An 18,886-nucleotide genomic window follows, 5' to 3' on the forward strand; every position below is an offset into this window, starting at 1 on the left:
TATATGTATATATGTAATGCTTTTATTTTGCAAATGTCTAATTACCAGGTCACATTTTTATAACACTTATATAAACTGTATGTGCTGCTTTAGAATCCAAGCTAATTTCTCTTACGTCCTTAGGGGCTACATGTACTCAGGGGCTACACTAAGTCCCTGGATAAAGAAAATTAGCAAGGAAGTACAGTAATAAGTTATGACTCATTAAATGTTTACATGAATATAATATCTTAAATGCATTATAATTAGATGTTGTAATCTTTCTTAGGAACACTTTGAGCATTTAAATGTTTCAGAATTTTTTAAGGAAATGTTTTGAATGTGATTTTAATTTTTATAAAACATTTCTGTTCGTTTGACTTATGCCTTTTATGAATAATAAAACTTAAAGAGGACTGCCATATATTTAAATTTTTCCTTCATAGTAAATTTAATTGTGTTTTTAGTTTCTACAATTAAAGTACAATATGTTATTTGGATTTTTTTTTTTGCAATTGTTTTTTGGTTTTTTGCAGTTGTTTCTAATACAAGCTTGACTGTTCATCATTAAGCAAAGAACTTAATTTCTTGATTCATCATCATTTTTCTCTGTTTTTAAATTGTTCTATCTTTGTACATGAATTGCTTAGACTAGGGAGATAACTTTTAACGCTCTGGTATCTAAGGTGTTAGGAAAGACTAAAAACAATGACTTAGATACAGAGAATAATCTGTTTCACTCTATATCCCAGAATAAATGAGTATGCTCTTTATAATACCGTATTTTCATCTCAAAAGGATATTGATTCTGATTTATTTCACTTTAGGAGTGGTGTTAATTTTTAGAATCTGGAATTCTTTTGTTTCTACAGAAGAGTAAGTCACTTGTTGCTTAAATTCACAGAAGTAATAAATAATACTGAATTTAAATGGTGTATGCTGATAGTCTCCCTGTCAAAATTTTTTGATGTGAGACTGAAAACTTTTGGTTAAAATCATAAATACTTGTAGGTAAACTTGTATCTTTCAAGCGATTTGTTTTAGCTGATTCAAAAATAGTTTATGAAAAACAGAAAATCTTTATGCTGCTTATATGATGTGGCCTTTGATCTGGAGCAGTTAAATCCTGGCCTTCTGTATAATAATGAATGTAAGAAATGGTAGAAATCCAGAATAAACTACTATAAATCTTTTTGTCATTGTTGTAAGAGAATTGGAGTGTATGGAACTGTAATACATTTTAGAAATACTGTATTGGTGATATTTTGTTACATGCAACATTTATATATAATCATCTTTGACTAATACAAACTTTTATTTATTTATTTATTTGGCGGTTCGCGGGCCTCTCACTGTTGTGGCCTCTCCCATTGCGGAATACAGGCTCCGGACGCGCAGGCTCAGCGGCCATGGCTCACGGGCCCAGCCGCTCCGCGGCATGTGGGATCTTCCCGGGCCGGGGCACGAACCCGTGTCGCCTGCATCGGCAGGCAGACTCTCAACCACTGCGCCACCAGGGAAGCCCTACAAACTTCTAGAAGAAAGAAAAATCAGAGAGTGATAAACAGGCAAAATATCTTGTATAGAGATCTTCTGTTTATCACAAGTTCCCCATTGTTGAGTTCTTCTTGGTTGGATAGTGATACCTGAAGTCTTAAAATGCCAAGGCACAACTACTAAGATGCTACAGCTTAACTTTCAGATAAAAATCGTGACAGAATTTAGGAAGTCTTTCTAAAACTTGTAGATGATTGTGTTTCAAAATATTGTACTCCAAAGTTATTATAGGTGGATTTTGCATCTTTGCTTGCTTTCTTAGTGATTTTTAAGATTGAAATGTAATCTGCAAAGCTCTACGTGGTTTTTTTTTATCCTAGTAGTAGTAGTAATGGCAGCTAACAGTATTGAGCACTTACTAAATGTGAAGCATTGTTCTTTGTGTTTCACTTATATTAACCGTTGTAATCCTCATAACTGTCCTATGAGGTAGGTTCTATATAGATGAAATTGAGGCACAGAGGCATTGATTTAAGGACATACCACTAATAAGTGGTAGAACCAGGCTTTGAACTATGGCCGTTTGACTCCAGCATATATATTCCTACCTACTGTATTATACTCCCATAATATTTATTGATATCATCTTAAAAAGAGCTTGTCTATTTTGAAAAGTCTCAGTTTGGGTGGTGGGGGGGTAATAATTAAGACTATCTTAAATGCTTTTAAAAGGATCATTGAAACCAAGACTTTATTTTTTCTTGAACGTGTGGAACTAGCTGCATTTTAAAATATTAGCAATTGAGGTTCTCCTACGCATTGTCGTCAGCTTCCCTCACTGACTAGGGTTTTCTTCTGTATTTGAAGATTTTGTAGTTTGAATGTTTCCATGCTGATTTAGAGCATTGCTTTAGAAGTACTATTAACTTGAATCCTCAGAAAAAAGATGGAACTCGGTAGTTTGGAAATTAGTACTCACTTTGCTCAATCACTAATAATGTCTCTTTCACAAAAGTATATTGTTAAAGACACATAATTTGATTTAGCGTTTGCTTGAGTTGCAGTGCTCTGTACTATCCAGTTGAGGGCAGCTACTTACCAATTTAAAAAATGAGTTGAATTAGAATGCCACCACTTTGTATTTACCAAAACTTGGTATCTAGTGTAAAACACAACATTTAATATACAAGACTGCTTTAATTTTCACTCCTATTTTTACCATAAATAATTTCTTAAAAATGAAAAACTAGTTTTACTTCATGGTAATTTCTGCCCTTTCATAAGTACTTTATGTGTATTTTAATTTTCCTAATCCAAATTCTTTTCAATTCCAATCTCCTCCCCCTCCCTTGCTTTAGGATCAGACTCCAAGAAGATTAGAGAGGTTCATATCATCCTTATCTTCAAACTACCTACATGTAAATACATGTGATTATAAATTTCAATATAAAAGTGAAAACTAATTTTCAGTATGGTGATCTTTATTAAGTGAAAGTCAAAATTGGAGTTGATCTGTTTGATTCATTTTTCTCTGCAGAATATGTTAAATTTGTGGAATGAAGTACTCTTCTAATTTTTCTGGATTGAAATAACACATAGTTTAAATTACATCTTCTGTGTGGTATCAAGAAATGAATTTTGGGGGTTAATTAACTATCTGATTCAAAGATATCACTGAGACAGAATTTTTTTGAGAATAAAGAATGTCTACCTGAAACTATATGTAATACTAACAAAGTGACCCTGATAGTAACTTGGAGAGGGGGCATTCCACGGGAGCTGCCTCAACAAAGGGATTTTTCTAATAAGGAGAAACAGACACAATATGACTGAAGGTTATGTTATACAAAAAAAAAAAAAATTAGACTTGTGTTAAGGAATAAAGTGAGCACCAGAGGAGATGCTGAGATTAGAATAAGGCTAGAGACATTCATTCTGCAAGGTAGTAAGTAGTCTAGTGGGGCCGTAGACATCCTTATCTCAGGTATCAGTCTCACCTTGTTGTACCATATCAACTTAACAGATTTCCAGTACCCTCTCTCCTATCCCTAGATCTCTGTTGGGTTTTTTCAGTGGTTATGGTTGTATTCTTAGTCATTTACTTTTTTACTAAAACAATTTTTGTATTGTGATTAAATACCCATAACATAAAATTTACCATTTTAACCATGTTTAAGTGTACAATTCAGTAGCATTAAGTACATTCACAGTGTTGTGCAGCCGTTACCACTGTCCATGTCCAGAAGTTTTTATCTTTTCCAGCAAAAATTCGGTACCCATTAAACACTAACACCTCATTCATTTCTCCCCCGAGCCCCTGGCAACCACCATTCTACTTTCTATCTATAAATTTAACTACTCTAGGGACCTCAGATAAGTGGAATCATACAATATATATCCTTTTTTGACTGACTTATTTCACTTAGCATTATATCTTCAAGGTTCATCCATGTTGTGTCAGAATCTTCTCCCTTTTTAGGCTGAATAATATTCCGTTGTATGTGTATGTACCACATTTTTTTACCCATTCATCCATTATTGGTTACTTAGGTTGTCTCCGCCTCTAGGCTGTTGTGAATAATGCTGCTATGAACATGGTTGTACAAATATCTGTGTGAGCCCTGCTTTTAATTCTTTGGGGGTGTATATCCAAAAGTGGAATTGCTGGATCACATAGTAATATTTTGAGGACTTTCCATATTTTCCACAGTAGCTCTGTCCATTTTACGTTCTTACCAACAGTACACAAGGGTTCCAGTTTCTCCACATCGTTGCCAACACATATTTGTGTGTGTCTGTGTTTAAATAATAGCCGTAATAATGGGTGTACAGTGTGGTTCTGGTTTTGATTTGCATTTCCCTAATTATTAGTGAAATTGAGCATCTTTACATGTACTTATTGATCGTTTACATATCTACTTTGGAGGAATTCAGTTTTTTACTTTCGTGTCACTAAAAATTTCTTCTCTGCTTAATGATTTTGCATTTTCAACTACATTTTAAATTGTGATATCAGAGAAAGGTGTACTTTAAGAAAGTAGCATCATGGTAGGACTAGGGGGTATTTCTTGTGTGTGAATTGACTTCCCAGCAACCCACTTCGTGTATTTAGTAAGACAGATCTCACCAAAGTCAAAGAAGAGACCACCCATTTCTGACATTCTCCTTTTTAACTCTCTCCATATCACATTCTAAATTCCCACTTATAAAAATCCATAAAAGCAGGTGGAAGGAGAGATACGTGAGATGACTGGCTGTTGGAAGAAAAAAACAGAATGGAAGGAGAGAACAAACATTAGCTGAGCACTGTGAATGGATAGTTCACTTCTATTATCTATCTATTAAAACTACTATCAATGCTCACACTAGGCTTTTTTTAAATCATCATAATGTTCTAGTTCCTGGGCTTGGAAATGAAATGTAGCATAAAGATTAATTAGCATGGCATAAGTAGTTAATTTAGGGAAATATTTGAGATAATTCCGAAAAAGTGAGTTTGGGGCCACTTTGAGGAGAGTCTTCATCTCCAAACTTTATCTTAGGCTTTGGGGAACCATTGGAAGTTCTTGAGGAGTGTATTGTACACCACATTCCGTCTCCATGTTTTAGGAAGATGTATCTGACTATGGTATGTTAAAGAAATGAAGCCCTAAGGATTTGTGATGAACTGGTTAGTTATTATTCATTTTACTTTAATTACTTCCCAACACAGGTTACATTTATAAATACCTGGGTTTCTAAATATATTTAATCAGTCAAATTACTGTTATACTTTCAAGTGGAATCCCTAAGTGTTTCAGAATTATAGAGATTGAACTGAAATTTGCAAACAACTAAAATGTCTCCTGGTAAAATTAACCTGCAGTGCATATTAATAGCTATTGAGAGCTTCAGTTGATTTAATGTCTTAGTTTGAGATAAAGACTGGTACATATGGAAGAGGAAAAGAGAGCATGCTTAAGACAAACACTTGAAGATATAATGCTCATTCTGAATATATCTAAGATAGAACAAATATATGTTTGTCTTTTTTGAGCGTGCATAAATGCTGTTCTTAAATTTGAAGCACGATTCGAAACACTCCTAAAATATTAATGCTGATATTTGGGTAAGGAAGACTTAATAAATATTTAAGAGAAAATACAATGTTTATCTTTTGGATTTTTGTAAAGACAAGTTTACTTTCACTTTCTAGGGAATACCTAGGTTAGTCACTGGAGAAGTTTCCAAAGGGACCCTGTAGCACAGCCCTGCTTCGGTTGTCTTCGCATTACTGACTTTGTATGGGAGGTGCACCAGCTGTTTGACTGGCAGGAGCAGGAGCTTTCACTTCAGTAGTTTATAACTCCTGGCTATTCTAGGATAGCTTGCACTTCACCAAGCCTCAGACAGGTCAGGACATTTGGTAGGAGAAGGTTGAAAGACAAAAGCAGCAAGCCTTGGGTTCTCAGCCTTTTTTTTAAATTAGAAAGTTATATTTTAATTCGGTGGTTAGAGTTTCTAGTAATGTGCCTGTATTACATGTAGAGAGTATTCATCAGCCAAGAGGAGTTTTAAAATGTCAAAACCGGGAAAAGCTACTCTAAACCATGGCTTGGTTCCTGTTGATCTTAAAAGTGCAAAAGAGCCTCTACCACATCAAACCATGATGAAGATATTTAGCATTAGCATCATTGCCCAAGGCCTCCCCTTTTGTCGAAGACGGGTAAGTCTCACACATTTGAAAAATAGGAATATTTATTTAAATGAACTACTTCTGCCTCTTTTGGTGAAGAAATGGTTCAAATTTCAATTGGTATTTATAACTAAAACTATCAGTGCATTATGTAGCCAGTGAAAACTTCTGTAAGTGATAGTTTTAATAGTGTGATAGAGAGCCTCGAGGGCAAGGTTACCTAATTCACCGGTTTGTGTCTCTCATTTATTTTTATGGTATTAGAATTCTTTAAACTTACTTAAACTTGGTAAATTTAAAAAGTATGTTTTGAAATATGTCGGCAAATACTAACACCCCAAATTTGTCGTTTTTATTTTGTGGGAAAAGTAAAAAGCTGGTGGTATGGTCCATATACATGATAATTAAAGCATTTAGCTCTCTTAAAGAGTTTATCTGCCAATTTAAGCTAGATTGTTTTTAAATCACTATTTCTTAAATTCAGACCTAACATAATAGAGACGTTACTTTTTGCTGTTATATGAAATAAAAATAGCATGCTATTGTGTGGCAGTTACGATACAGTTTATATATAGACAATTCTGAAGTAATATTTTGTAGAACTTGTGCTAATCTATAATCAGGTTATGATCTATTGGATGTTTTTTGGGATTATATTCTCCTCCTCGCCAGATTTTGACCCTGTTAGTATTAACAGTTTTGTTGTATTTTCTGTGTTACTTGGTATTACCATTTTGAATTATTAACTAGAGTGATATATTTTTAGATCTAAAATATGTTTAGTATCCCGAACACATTAAACCAAAAAATACCTGTTGGAGAGTCATTGAGTGTTTTTATATATCAGTGCTATTAGTGTTTTAGTTCCTTTTACCAGCTCCCCCCACACCCCGCTTTTTTTTTTTTTTTTTTTAAACTAAAAGGGAAACATTCTATTAAACAAGTAGGTTAACTTACCAACACCGGAAAAATATTTTTCCTCTTTAGTGAACAGAATCTTCTATTTGCTTGGACTTAAATAGCCTTTGTAAAAATATGTTTTCTAATTACCTTAGTTCTTTTTGAATTGTTTCTACTTCTACTCCAATAAATGGTAGCCATGTTGAAAAACATTTTGAGTAAGTTTTAAATGTAATACAGTTTAAACATTGAAAATAGAATATAAATATCTCTGTCACCCACTTACTTTCTTCTTAACTATATTTTCAGAAAGTGTGTCTTTTGTTTTGTCTTCTGTCACTTTTATAACTTCTGAATGAGGTCACTGCTCTGATTTAAACATTTACACAGAGGCCTCTAGTAGCTTTAAGGTCATTAATAAACTAATTTATTATTTTAATACTTCTGTAAAAAAATACCAATACAAGTAAACTTTCAAATTAAGGAGAAGAAGTGTGAGTTTTTAAAATTAAGGTGTTAAGATCTTAAAAAGATAATTTTGTTCTTGTTGAATATTTCTAATAAACTTAAGTACAGTTTATAGCAGATTATTCATTATGTCACACTGTATGTTTTCTATCTGTATCTTCTTTACAAGTGCATGAAACTTAAAAGGCTCAGGAGCAGGTTCTCTAAGAAAAATTAATAGAGAACTTAAGGGCTTTCCTTGCAGGTTTCCTAGGGTCACTATTCAGTTTGACTTTTCTAGGTTACTGTTATGATAAATTATAGCCTGGCATTTGTAATTATAGAAGAGGACTAAATTCAAAAAATAAAATTCAAACTATAACATAGTTCTAGTTTGGGGGAAGATAGATAACAAAATTAACACATTCAGTTTTAGACTGCCTGCCAATAATTTACTATTGTATAACTCATTGACTCTGACTACTAGAAATATTAGAGGGATCGTGTAATTATAACTTCTCCCCTCCTTTTTGCAACTGGTTAATTTAGGTAGCTTTAAATTGATTCACATGTTCTTTGTTGTTTTAACTTACTAACATTCCCTTGGTAATGTTAATGATAGATACTTTTATATATATATATATATTTTTTTTTTTTTTTTTTTTTTTTTCCGTACACGGGCCTCTCACTGTTGTGGCCTCTCCCATTGCGGAGCACAGGCTCCGGACGCGCAGGCTCAGCGGCCGTGGCTCACGGGCCCAGCCGCTCCGCGGCATGTGGGATCTTCCCGGACCGGGGCACGAACCCATGTCCCCTGCATCGGCAGGTGGACTCTCAACCACTGCGCCACCAGGGAAGCCCTTTAATATATTTCTTATCAAAGATTTTAAAAAGACTTTTGGTGTGATATGTAATTAATCACATTGTGTATCTAACATCCAGTATATCTTTTCCATTAGGTATGTTTAGCCTCTTTCAATCAGATTGTTATACACTGACAACAAGTGTACAGACTTCTCTATTTTGTAGGCCTTTTTTATCCTTCCAAGTAGTGAGCTAATGTATAGTGAACTCTTACAAGACTGTATGTAGTCTTGGCCTATTAAAAGTTGAAAAACATGTTATTGCGCCTCCATCCATCATAGGTGTTGATCCATTTAATATTTGCACAGTAAAATAATTTTGAAAATTGTGAAAAATTCTTTAAAATAGTTATCATAACTACAGCTTCAATTTATAGCTCTCGAAATGTTTTCAGGAAATTTATTTACCTCATTATTAAGTACTATTAGTAATGATAGTCTAATTTATTATTATGTAAATTATTCTAGCTCCTCATCAGAGATACTTTGGACTTAATACTAACGACAGTAAAGAAATAGCAATCTAGCTATTAACCAGTTACCGTCAATCAAAGTGTTTTTAGTATTTAGGTCCTCATAGTTCATATAAGTCCTACAGGTAATTCTTAGCATCAGGAATATTTGAGAATATTACTTGAGTATATAACTTTTTATTTTAAAAGAACTGATCGTCCTTTAAAGGAAGAGAATATTTACAGGAAAAACTTACTTAGTCTATAAAATCACTGGAAAATTGTTTTTCTTTGAAATTGGAATACCTAGTTATGGTAATACTGTATTTCCTAAATCCTAAGATACATTATTTTTCTACATTTTAAACATATGTAAAATTAGTATACGTCTGGATGGAATTTCATAGCTTAGCTGGCAGCATTTTTTTCTTTCTAGTGATAAGAGAAATAATATCTTACAATTAATAATAGTATATTGAAAGAAAAGTCATTAAAATGTTTATATTTCATTTATTAACTCGTTTTTGTTTGGAGACTTTCAAGCATTGACAATATTCTCATAAAGTTATTCTTCAATGTTACTATTTTGGTAGAAATTTCCAAAAGACATGCAATTGGTTATGTATATAGGGCTTTTAAAGATATCTGGTTGACTGTGTTGGTTTATAGAAGGAAAATGTTTTTAGAGTGCCTTTATATTCTTGGGTTTGAACCGATTGTGTAGCATAAGCATCAGCAACAGAGCTAAGAAAATGGGGTAGAGCTGCTGGTGGGAGCAGCAGGGAGGCGAGGTGGGAGCAACGTGGTACAAGGACTTGTTCACCTGAAACCCAAGAGCTCAGGCAACAATGAAATGTATGACTAGATTTCTGATAGTTGAAAACAATTTTGTACTGGTTATATTCCATATCCAGTTCTGTTTAAAGTACCATATTTAAAATAATCTTTCTTTAAAGTGAAAAAGGAAATAAAATTGAAATAGAATATTTGAGTCATTTGAGAAAATATTTGAGTTAATATCACTCCTGTGTATTTTTATCTTTGAGGGTTAGCTTAAGTCAGGGGTCCACAAACTTTTTCTGCAAAGGGCCAGCAGCTATTTTATACTTCGTGGACCAGATAGTCACTGTTAGAACTATTCAGCTCTGCCATTGTAGCATGAAAGCAGATGTAGGCAATACTTAAAGGAGTAGTTGAATGAGCATGATTGTGTTTTAGTAAAACTTTATTTACGAGACCGTGAAATACAGATTTTTATGATTACAGTAATACTATAGTAAATCTTCTTGTGCTTGAATATAAGTTTCAGCTAACAGTAAATTTTTAGAAAGAGATTGTTAGAGCCATGACGTTTCATTTTCTTTAAAAACCCTCATTCTCTCTTCTAATTCTTTTGTAGCTATATAGAGAAAAAATTTTATGTGTATAATCACTAGAATTTTAACATACTGCTCTTTTTTTGTTTTTATTTGTTTTTTTTTTTTTTTTTTGCGGTATGCGGGCCTCTCCCGTTGCGGAGCACAGGCTCCGGACATGCAGGTTCAGTGGCTGTGGCTCACAGGCCCAGCTGCTCCGCAGCATGTGGGATCCTCCTGGACCGGGGCACGAACCCGTGTCCCCTGCATCGGCGGGCGGACTCTCAACCACTGCACCGCTGGGGAAGCCCAACATACTGCTTTTTAATTTTCCTTCTCGATGTACAGTAGTAGCATAATAATGCTATTAATAATTGCTCTTATTTTAAAAGGACCTACTATATATTCTAGGCATTGTCCAGCTATTTTTTATATTTTAAATAATTCTTAAATGATTTAAACGTTTGTTAAGTACGGTAAGTTAGGTATTATCTCCATTCAGTAGACTAGAAAGCTGAGGCTCAAACAAGTTACCTCTCCCCAGTTTTCTTGGTAAATAGTAAAGCTGGTATTTAACTTCAGGACTCTAATGCTGCAGGTAGTAGCCATTCTCTTTCTACTGTGTTTTGTGACCTTTTCTTATGAACTTAACTTTTTTCAACTACTATTATATTCATATTTTGGTGGGTAAACCTGGGAGCCTATCATTGTTGACATTGTTTCTTTGAGAAAATTCAAAGATTCAAATAATTGAACTACAAATAACTTGGTAGCATGTTACATTTATAAATTTAGGATTTTTTGTGTAATCTCTTTCAAGATGTTTCATTTGTAAAGTTATCCCACAGATGATGCAATGATTATAGTGATAAAAAACTAGAAATATTCAAACAGTATGCATGTTTGTAGTCTTTCTGTAAGCTGAGGGATGATACCTGTTAAAGAAAAAATCATTCATGAACCTTGTTAAAATCGTAAGACAGATTTTATTCAGGGGGACTGTCATGATATGTATAGGGACTACTACAAGGGGAGTTTGCAGTAGGGGAGATAGATTGGGCTCAACTGTTAATAGAACAAAGAAAAGTGAGAATTTATAGCCAAGGAGCAGCATGGAATTCAGTGGGTAGCTAATTTCTAAGAGGAAGCATCAGGGGTAAAGGGTGGGGGGTGCTCTGGTTAAATGAACTTAACCAAAGTGGTCAGAAATCCCCTGGGGGATGGTGGAGGATGGCGAACCCAACAGATATGGAGAGGGTGACCAGGTACCACAGGTGATTGACATCAAGGGTGGGGAATTCTGGTTAGACTGATTTAGCAGGATTCTTGCTAAAATTTGGTTCCTGAGAACATGCCGAAGGACAGGTCCTAGTTGAAAAAGAGCTCAGGAGCCTGACTAGAGTTTGGTTAAGGAGAGAATCGTTGTCATACCTCAGGGTCTGTGTTTCGTAGGAAACAACTCAGAACAGGGTGTCTGACAGATTAACCATCCTCAAACTGCAGTGCAGTACCACTCTCATCAGTTTGTTCATTTAGTACTTTTGACTATGATGACAAAAATTAAAAACAGCATTATACCTCTCTTAGCTTCAATACTGTCTTGGATTCAAGTTTTTTCTTTATTGTTGAACTATTGATGATACTAATTAAAAAAAACCTATATTCAAAATTTTAATCTCATTCAGGCATAATCTATTCTGCTGTTTTTGTGTGTATAATCTTCAGTTAGTTCAAGGTATATATAATTATAGTCTATTAAGCTCCTTTAATAGACTTTTCAGCAAAGGTCTGCCAGTTTTATCAAACAGTTGTATTGTCTTTGTTTCAAAAAACAACCTCTCTAATTATTTATTCTACAATAAAATTGTCACTTGTAGGAAGATTTTATAATCCATCATAAGTTCTGTTGGTAAAGCAAATTTGTGAGTTATTACCTTCCTGAATTTAATAATTTGATAATCCCCTAAATTCCCTGAGTTGAATTATGATATAGAGAATTTTTATTTTCTTCCAGTAGTTAATATCTTTTACTTCTGTTTATAAAAATTAGACATGCTCAGTATGTAAAATGCAGAAGAAATGTTTCTTTACATTTTCCTAAATTATCAGTAATTCCACTGCTCAGAAATAACCACAGTAAAAATTTTAAGTAAATAACTCTTTAAACAAAATCGATACTTTAATCCATTTTTCATATATTGCTAGTACTTCCTCATGGCTATAGTTATTCAAAAGTGTATAATCTGCCAAATGAATGTGTCATCATTTTCTAACTGCTGTTGATTTGGTCAGTGACCTGCTTTGAACTTTTTTATACATAAATCTTTAACATCTCTATATACATTTTTCCAGAAGTGGAATTACTGGGTCAAGGAGTGTGAATTCTTTTAGATTCTTAATAAATACTGCTAAATTGTTTTCCAGAAAGATTGTACCAAATAAAAAACAGCACTAGGGACTTCTAATGTTGTTTAACAAGAGAAAGAAATCATATGTTAAGCAAATTTATTCCTACCATGGCAAAGTTTTATGGATTTTACTTAGTTGATACTATATCATTATATTTCTATGTTTATTCTAGGTTTTCTATTGAAGGAATTTTTTTTTCATTTTGAGAAAATAATGATATGTGTTTATACTTACAACATCATTAGGAAAATATATAAATAGATCAAGAAATTATTTGTTGTTCATGGTGATTTTTAAAAATAATGCTTTCTGGAAAATAATGTTTGCCATAAACCTGTCACCAATATTATTTTCGACTATAATTTTCTTCTACTCTTCCCATAGTTTTAAAACTATTATCTCTGTTTTTGTCTAAACAGATGGTCCATGTGTATGGTTTTATAATTTATCATTGATTTAACACATTTTTACTGTGTCTTATGGTTATCTCAGTTTTTGTCATCTTAGTTTATACTTTTACATTTCTGAGTTTTAGTGTGTTGTTTGTACAGTTTAAATGACAGTTTCTCCCAAAGTATATTGCTATTAATAATCTTTACTACAGGAGTACTTTTCATGCTAGCAAAAGCAGCTGCCAGAAATACTTGCCTATTTCTTAAAGCACTGCAACTTAGTCTTACATTTCTGACATAGCTTTGCCTTTTGCCCCAATCCAGGTTCACCTTTTATTTTTATTTTTTAATTCTAGTCTAGCTATGATTAATTCTCATTTAAAATAGTTGTAGCAAGTCTCCCATTCTAAAATGCCTTGATGCCTGAAAGACATTTCATGAAACTCAACGTTTGTTTCATGGAACTCTTAACCAAGAGGAAATAGATGGATATTTCCTTAACATATAGAAATATGAAACCTTTAAAAAGCCAGTGTCATGTTCCCTTCCCCCATACTAATCTATTCAGTATCTGCCAGTTACATTTGTGACTCTTTCTCCAAATCCTTTCCATGACCTCACAGTCTAGCTTGTCTCTCTGGTTGGAACCTTCCTCCTGGCACTGGTTGCATCTACCGTTGTCCTTATCCATTAGTGGAACGTATTGTAGTTGTTGCAATTACCTTTGGTGCTTAGACATATATGTACTGCTCAGTGGTGTTATTTGACAGCTTCATTTAGTTATCTTGTTTCCTCAGTTGAGGCTATGAACTCTTATTAGACTTCAGAAATTATCTCTAGGGCTTCCCTGGTGGCGCAGTGGTTGAGAGTCCACCTGCCGATGCAGGGGACATGGGTTCGTGCCCAGGTTCGTGCCCCGGTCCGGGAAGATCCCACATGCCACGGAGCGGCTGGGCCCGTGAGCCATGGCCGCTGAGCCTGCGTGTCTGGAGCCTGTGCTCCACAACGGGAGAGGCCACAACAGTGAGAGGCCCGCGTACTGCAAAAAACAAAAACAGAAATTATCTCTAATATCTTTTCATGCTCCCAGTGATGTGCAAGAGAAAGTTAGTGTAAATATTTGTATGACCAATTTGTTGAAACTTTTGTTAAGTTTGGAAAATTCTTTAAGGAGTTTTTGTACTGTTAGAATATGGCATGTTTTTGTTTACTAAATGTTTTTAAATGACTGTGCAGCTGTGATTTTGAATATTTCATTTTCTAAATATAACTAAATTCAGATACAGTTTGACACTTAATTTTAAAAGTAATTACTACTTAGCAGTTCCGAAAACGAAGGAGAAACAAACATAGGGTGTACTTGTTTAGATGGCACTTTTGAGAGTCTGCAGTAGCCAGACAAGTCAGAAAATGCTAAAATAAAAATTATTACAATGCTTTGGAGAGAAGGAAGAACAGGGTGGTGCTATGAGCAGATTTGGAGGGAGATTTTAATAGTTTTATCTGATTTTTTTTTTTGAGTAAACTAAAATGTGGCTTCCTAAAGTTTTTTTCCACAGATATATTCCATTGGAACTTGGGGGAAAATTGGCATTTTCAGATCATCTGATATCTTTTTTTGTGTGTGTGTGGTATGCGGGCCTCTCACTGTTGTGGCCGCTCCCATTGTGGAGCACAGGCTCCTGACGTGCAGGCCCAGCGGCCATGGCTCACGAGCCCAGCCACTCCGTGGCATGTGAGATCTTCTCGGACCGGGGCACGAACCCTTGTCCTCTTGCATCGGCAGGCGGACTCTCAACCACTGCGCCACCAGGGAAGCCCCATCTGATATCTTTTATTGTCACTACTTATTTTATGAATAAAGGAATTAACTAGTTACCACATACCAGGTCATTCTATTTTTGATCCTATCAGTTTCTTCTTAAGAATGTTTCATACATCATGCATAAACATGAGTAAACAATATAAATTGTAAATTTTCTTCTGGTCTTATTTTCTGTACTGTGCAAGGCGGTGGCTGTAAATAAAAAGGTGATGATTCTTCCTCTCTGCCTCTGGACATACAAAAATGAAAATTACAATCCGTTAAGCATTTAATAGGTAGTGGTAAAACCACAAACAAACCCTTAGACCAAAGGATAATTGCTTTAAATGGACCCATATACAAAGTACTGTGGGAGCATGAGAGGGCCACCCAAGTCTCAATTCAAATGGCTCAGGAAAGGCTTCATAGTAACTTTAAATGAAAATGTGAAGGATGTTTGCTAAGCAGATGATCAGAGAAGTTATGGACAGAAGGAACTTGTATTATTGCTTGGTCTTCCATCTTGTTTTTTTCACGTTAATTATACTGCTGCAAAATTATTCACTTATATCTGGATATGAAGTTTATTAATAGTAGTAACAGCCCCAAAATATGTATTAAGGACTTAGAACAGAGTTGGGAACTTTTCTAGAACCTGTAGATATAACAGTAAAGTAGATGGACAAAGGCCATGCTCTCGTGGAGCTTAGATTCTAATTTAGGGAAACAGAAAAGTAACTGTTAATGCTAATGTTTTGATGATGATAAAACAGGGTAGCACTATATAATAGAGTCTAACTTGGGATGCAGAGGAAACACTATTCTAAGTATTTTCCACATATGAACTCATTTAATCCTTAAAATAACCTCATGAAGTAGATTGCATTATATTATCCATATTTTATAGATGTAGAATCAGAGGTATAGGAAGTTTAACTAACTTGCCCTAGAGCTAGTAAATGATGGAGCTAAGATTCTAACCTAGGTGTCTGGCTCCAGCATCATGAACAGTGTGGTGTACTGACCTGGGTAAGGGTTTGTTGAGTGAATGGATCCTTAGTTTCCAAATATTTCAAGGTTAACTTTTGCCATGTAATCCTGGATTTTTAAATACGTAATTTATACTTTGTTTTCACAATTTATGAAGACCTCAATATCTAATTACTGTTAACATTGCTTTCTAGATGTTTTTGTCATCAGGTGATGTCATAGTATTAGGTTGTGCCTCAGTTATCAGATACAAACGCTAACATGATTTGTAAATCTACAACTACAGCATAGAAATAACTGCCCTGAATTGTTAGCCCTTTTGTTGATAGTTAATCTGTACAAATAGTATAGTAATTTTAACATCACAGGGCAAGGCTATTTAAATTTGTAGGTTATATTTTACAGAAACTAAATATTAAGACTTGGAGTATGGGAGACAGATGAAAAATATGCTAAAAATAAACTTGTTACAAAGCTTCTGGCTGGGTAAACAAGTATGAAATAAATCCACGGTCCCTTGTCTGCAAATCAGGAGTCCAGTAAGCCCTGAAAACTAAGAAGTGTTTTAACAAGTTGGCCAAACCTAACCCTAACTAACTAAGACAGTCACTTTTATTGTTTATCTGAATATTTGTATATTTTGCTGCAGAAATGTTTGTACGTGATGTACTGGAAGTGTTGTGCCATACGCTGTATATGTACCATATTACCCTTCTAAACTCCAACGGTTTTGAAGTCAGGAACACAGCTTTCTCCAGAATTGTGGAGCTAACTGCAGACCTTTGAGTTTTACAGGTATCATCCACATTTAGAAATGGAATACACTTTGAAATGTCGAAGTAACCTAAGCCTTATCTTCAGTTTCTTAAGTACATTCATATTTAACTGCTTTAAAACATACATTACATAAATGAATACCTAAATTTTATTAACCTAGTTATAGGCAGCTCAATATAGTATGATAATAGTTCAGAGCTTTTATATTATTTATCTTCTGTGATTAAAGGCAACTCATGCTATCAGATAGATACTTTAAATGAGGAATGAGAACCGCAACAACTTTTTAAATTTTTCTCAGTATTTCCGTGGAATATTAACACCTCTAAATTAATTTTAATTCTGCTAGTATGTATTAGGCGTATACATACTCCCTGCTTGTGATGCTAATGTAACAAAGGTGAATAAGGCAGAGACCTTCCCTTAAGGAGGCCACTGATGCTTTCCTGTCTCTGAGAGACTTATTGTCACCGTTCCATGATATCCTCATGATATCAATCAGAGGAACATGGATTAATTAATCCATTCAACAAATAAGCATCTACTAATTGCCAGGCACAGTTCTAGATACATTATTGAACAAAACAAACAAACAAAAATCCTACCTTTTTATAATTTAACATTTTGGTGACCCTGAGAATTCCACCTAGGCATGGAGAGCATGTTTGATCTGCTCCAGTATACAGTGTTTCATCAGACTCCTTTATTCAGTTGTACACTTTTCATTTCCAAGTCAACTGGTGATCATTTGTAGTTTATAGTTTCTCCATATGTATATAAAGATACCTCCATACACATGCCTGCATATGCAGACACTCTACCTGACTTGATAGGATTATTTTGGTAACTTAAGTGAAATGTATTGATAGTAAAACCTACAAGTTTTCAAATACTGTTAGGTAGTATCCAGTATATTATTTTGAGGCTCTGAAAGATTAAATATGATTCCATATTATTTAATTTTTCATGTTCTTGCCAGAAAACTTTAGTCTTTAATATCCTATCAGGTCCACCATAGTGATTTCTTTCTGGATCGTACCTGGGTCAGAATTAGAGTTCTTGGCCCTATCCCTGACTTGTTGTGGAAAGTTGCATAAATTAATGTGTCTCACATATAAATCAGTTAACTAATGGTAGATTAATTGCGGTAGATGCAAATAATGATAGATATAATGTAGGATTTTTAAAATGTGATGTAAGTTTTACTATAGAAATAATACCAGAAAGGACTACCATTTGTGATAAAAGCAATGACATTCTTATTTCCTTTTACAAAGACCTATTGATGCAGCACATCTCTTTATTTGCATATATAGTGCTTTATTCCTACAATGTTGTAAAAGGTAAAATAATTACAGTAGATTTTTTAAAAGTAAATCTGGTATTAGATTAATAGAAGTTTCTGTTGTGGTTTTGGTAGTACCTATGTATATATGTGTTTATGTATACATTTATGAGCTTTATAGAAATTTATTTAGGTCTGGGGGAAACAATTCAATGGTTAGTATTTCTCAAACATTAATATATAAACATTGATCCCAGAAGCACATAGGTGACTAGCTATTTGTTTATGGTTATTTTATGATATCTTCATGTAAGGTTGGGGAAATCTGTTTTGAGAGAAAAAAATATAATGTTGGATGAAATTCTCTTATCTTAAGTTTCTTCTCCTTGCTAGTATTGAAAGTGAAAATTGAAACTTATGGGTTACTCCTATTTTTAACTACCTTTTTATGTGTGGGTGATTTCATATCATTCACTTGGGAACAATTTGAGCTTAAAGAGCTTTTCAGTAATCCACAGAAATCTCTACACTATCACTTTAGATTTTGAAATGTCATTGTTACTACTAGTTTGAACATGTAGGGGCAGTATAGTACTGTTTTTGTAAATCTCATCTGAATTTGTGGGTTTTTTAAATCTGTAAGTGTTCTTTGAGGAAATACAACTTATGTGTTACTTTTTAAGGGATGATTGGTGCTGTTTTATTAAGTTGGAACTATTCTTTCAATTCAGGTTCATATATATATATATATAGTACAAAAGCTTTTATATTATAGAAGCTCATGGCCCTGATTTATATTTGAAGTCAAGGAATACGTTAAGCTAGTTAACAGGGAAAATGCATTCTTACAGTTAGACAATAAAAACGAGGACAAGTGGATTCATGGAAATGCTAAAATCAGTGCAATTTTGCTTTTATTCATTCTGTACCAACCTTTCAAAATGAATGTTTAATCATGAGAATTTTAAAAATTTAGTCTTAATTTTTCAACCTGACAAGAGATTCCTAAACAGTCTTATTTTAAGATTCTTTAATTGGTAAATAATTCTTCTAGTATCAAA

General features: G+C 33.9%; 1 protein-coding gene across 5 annotated transcripts in view; it reads left to right on the top strand.

Moving 5' to 3' along the window:
• Positions 1 to 18,886, top strand: part of FBXW7 (F-box and WD repeat domain containing 7) — a 207,155-nt gene that overhangs the window by 138,654 nt on the left and 49,615 nt on the right. Inside the window, exon 1 of one of the 5 annotated variants that reach the window (XM_073805495.1) lies at positions 6,004 to 6,181. The exons of the other annotated variants lie outside the window; for them this stretch is intronic. Within the exon in view, the coding sequence (XP_073661596.1) occupies positions 6,035 to 6,181 (147 nt within the window). The 5' untranslated portion in view covers positions 6,004 to 6,034. Of the gene's footprint in view, positions 1 to 6,003; positions 6,182 to 18,886 lie in introns of those variants that run through there. 5 annotated transcript variants of the gene reach the window in all.

Source organism: Tursiops truncatus, chromosome 5 (genome assembly GCF_011762595.2).
Source record: "Tursiops truncatus isolate mTurTru1 chromosome 5, mTurTru1.mat.Y, whole genome shotgun sequence".
Lineage (NCBI taxonomy): Eukaryota > Metazoa > Chordata > Mammalia > Artiodactyla > Delphinidae > Tursiops > Tursiops truncatus.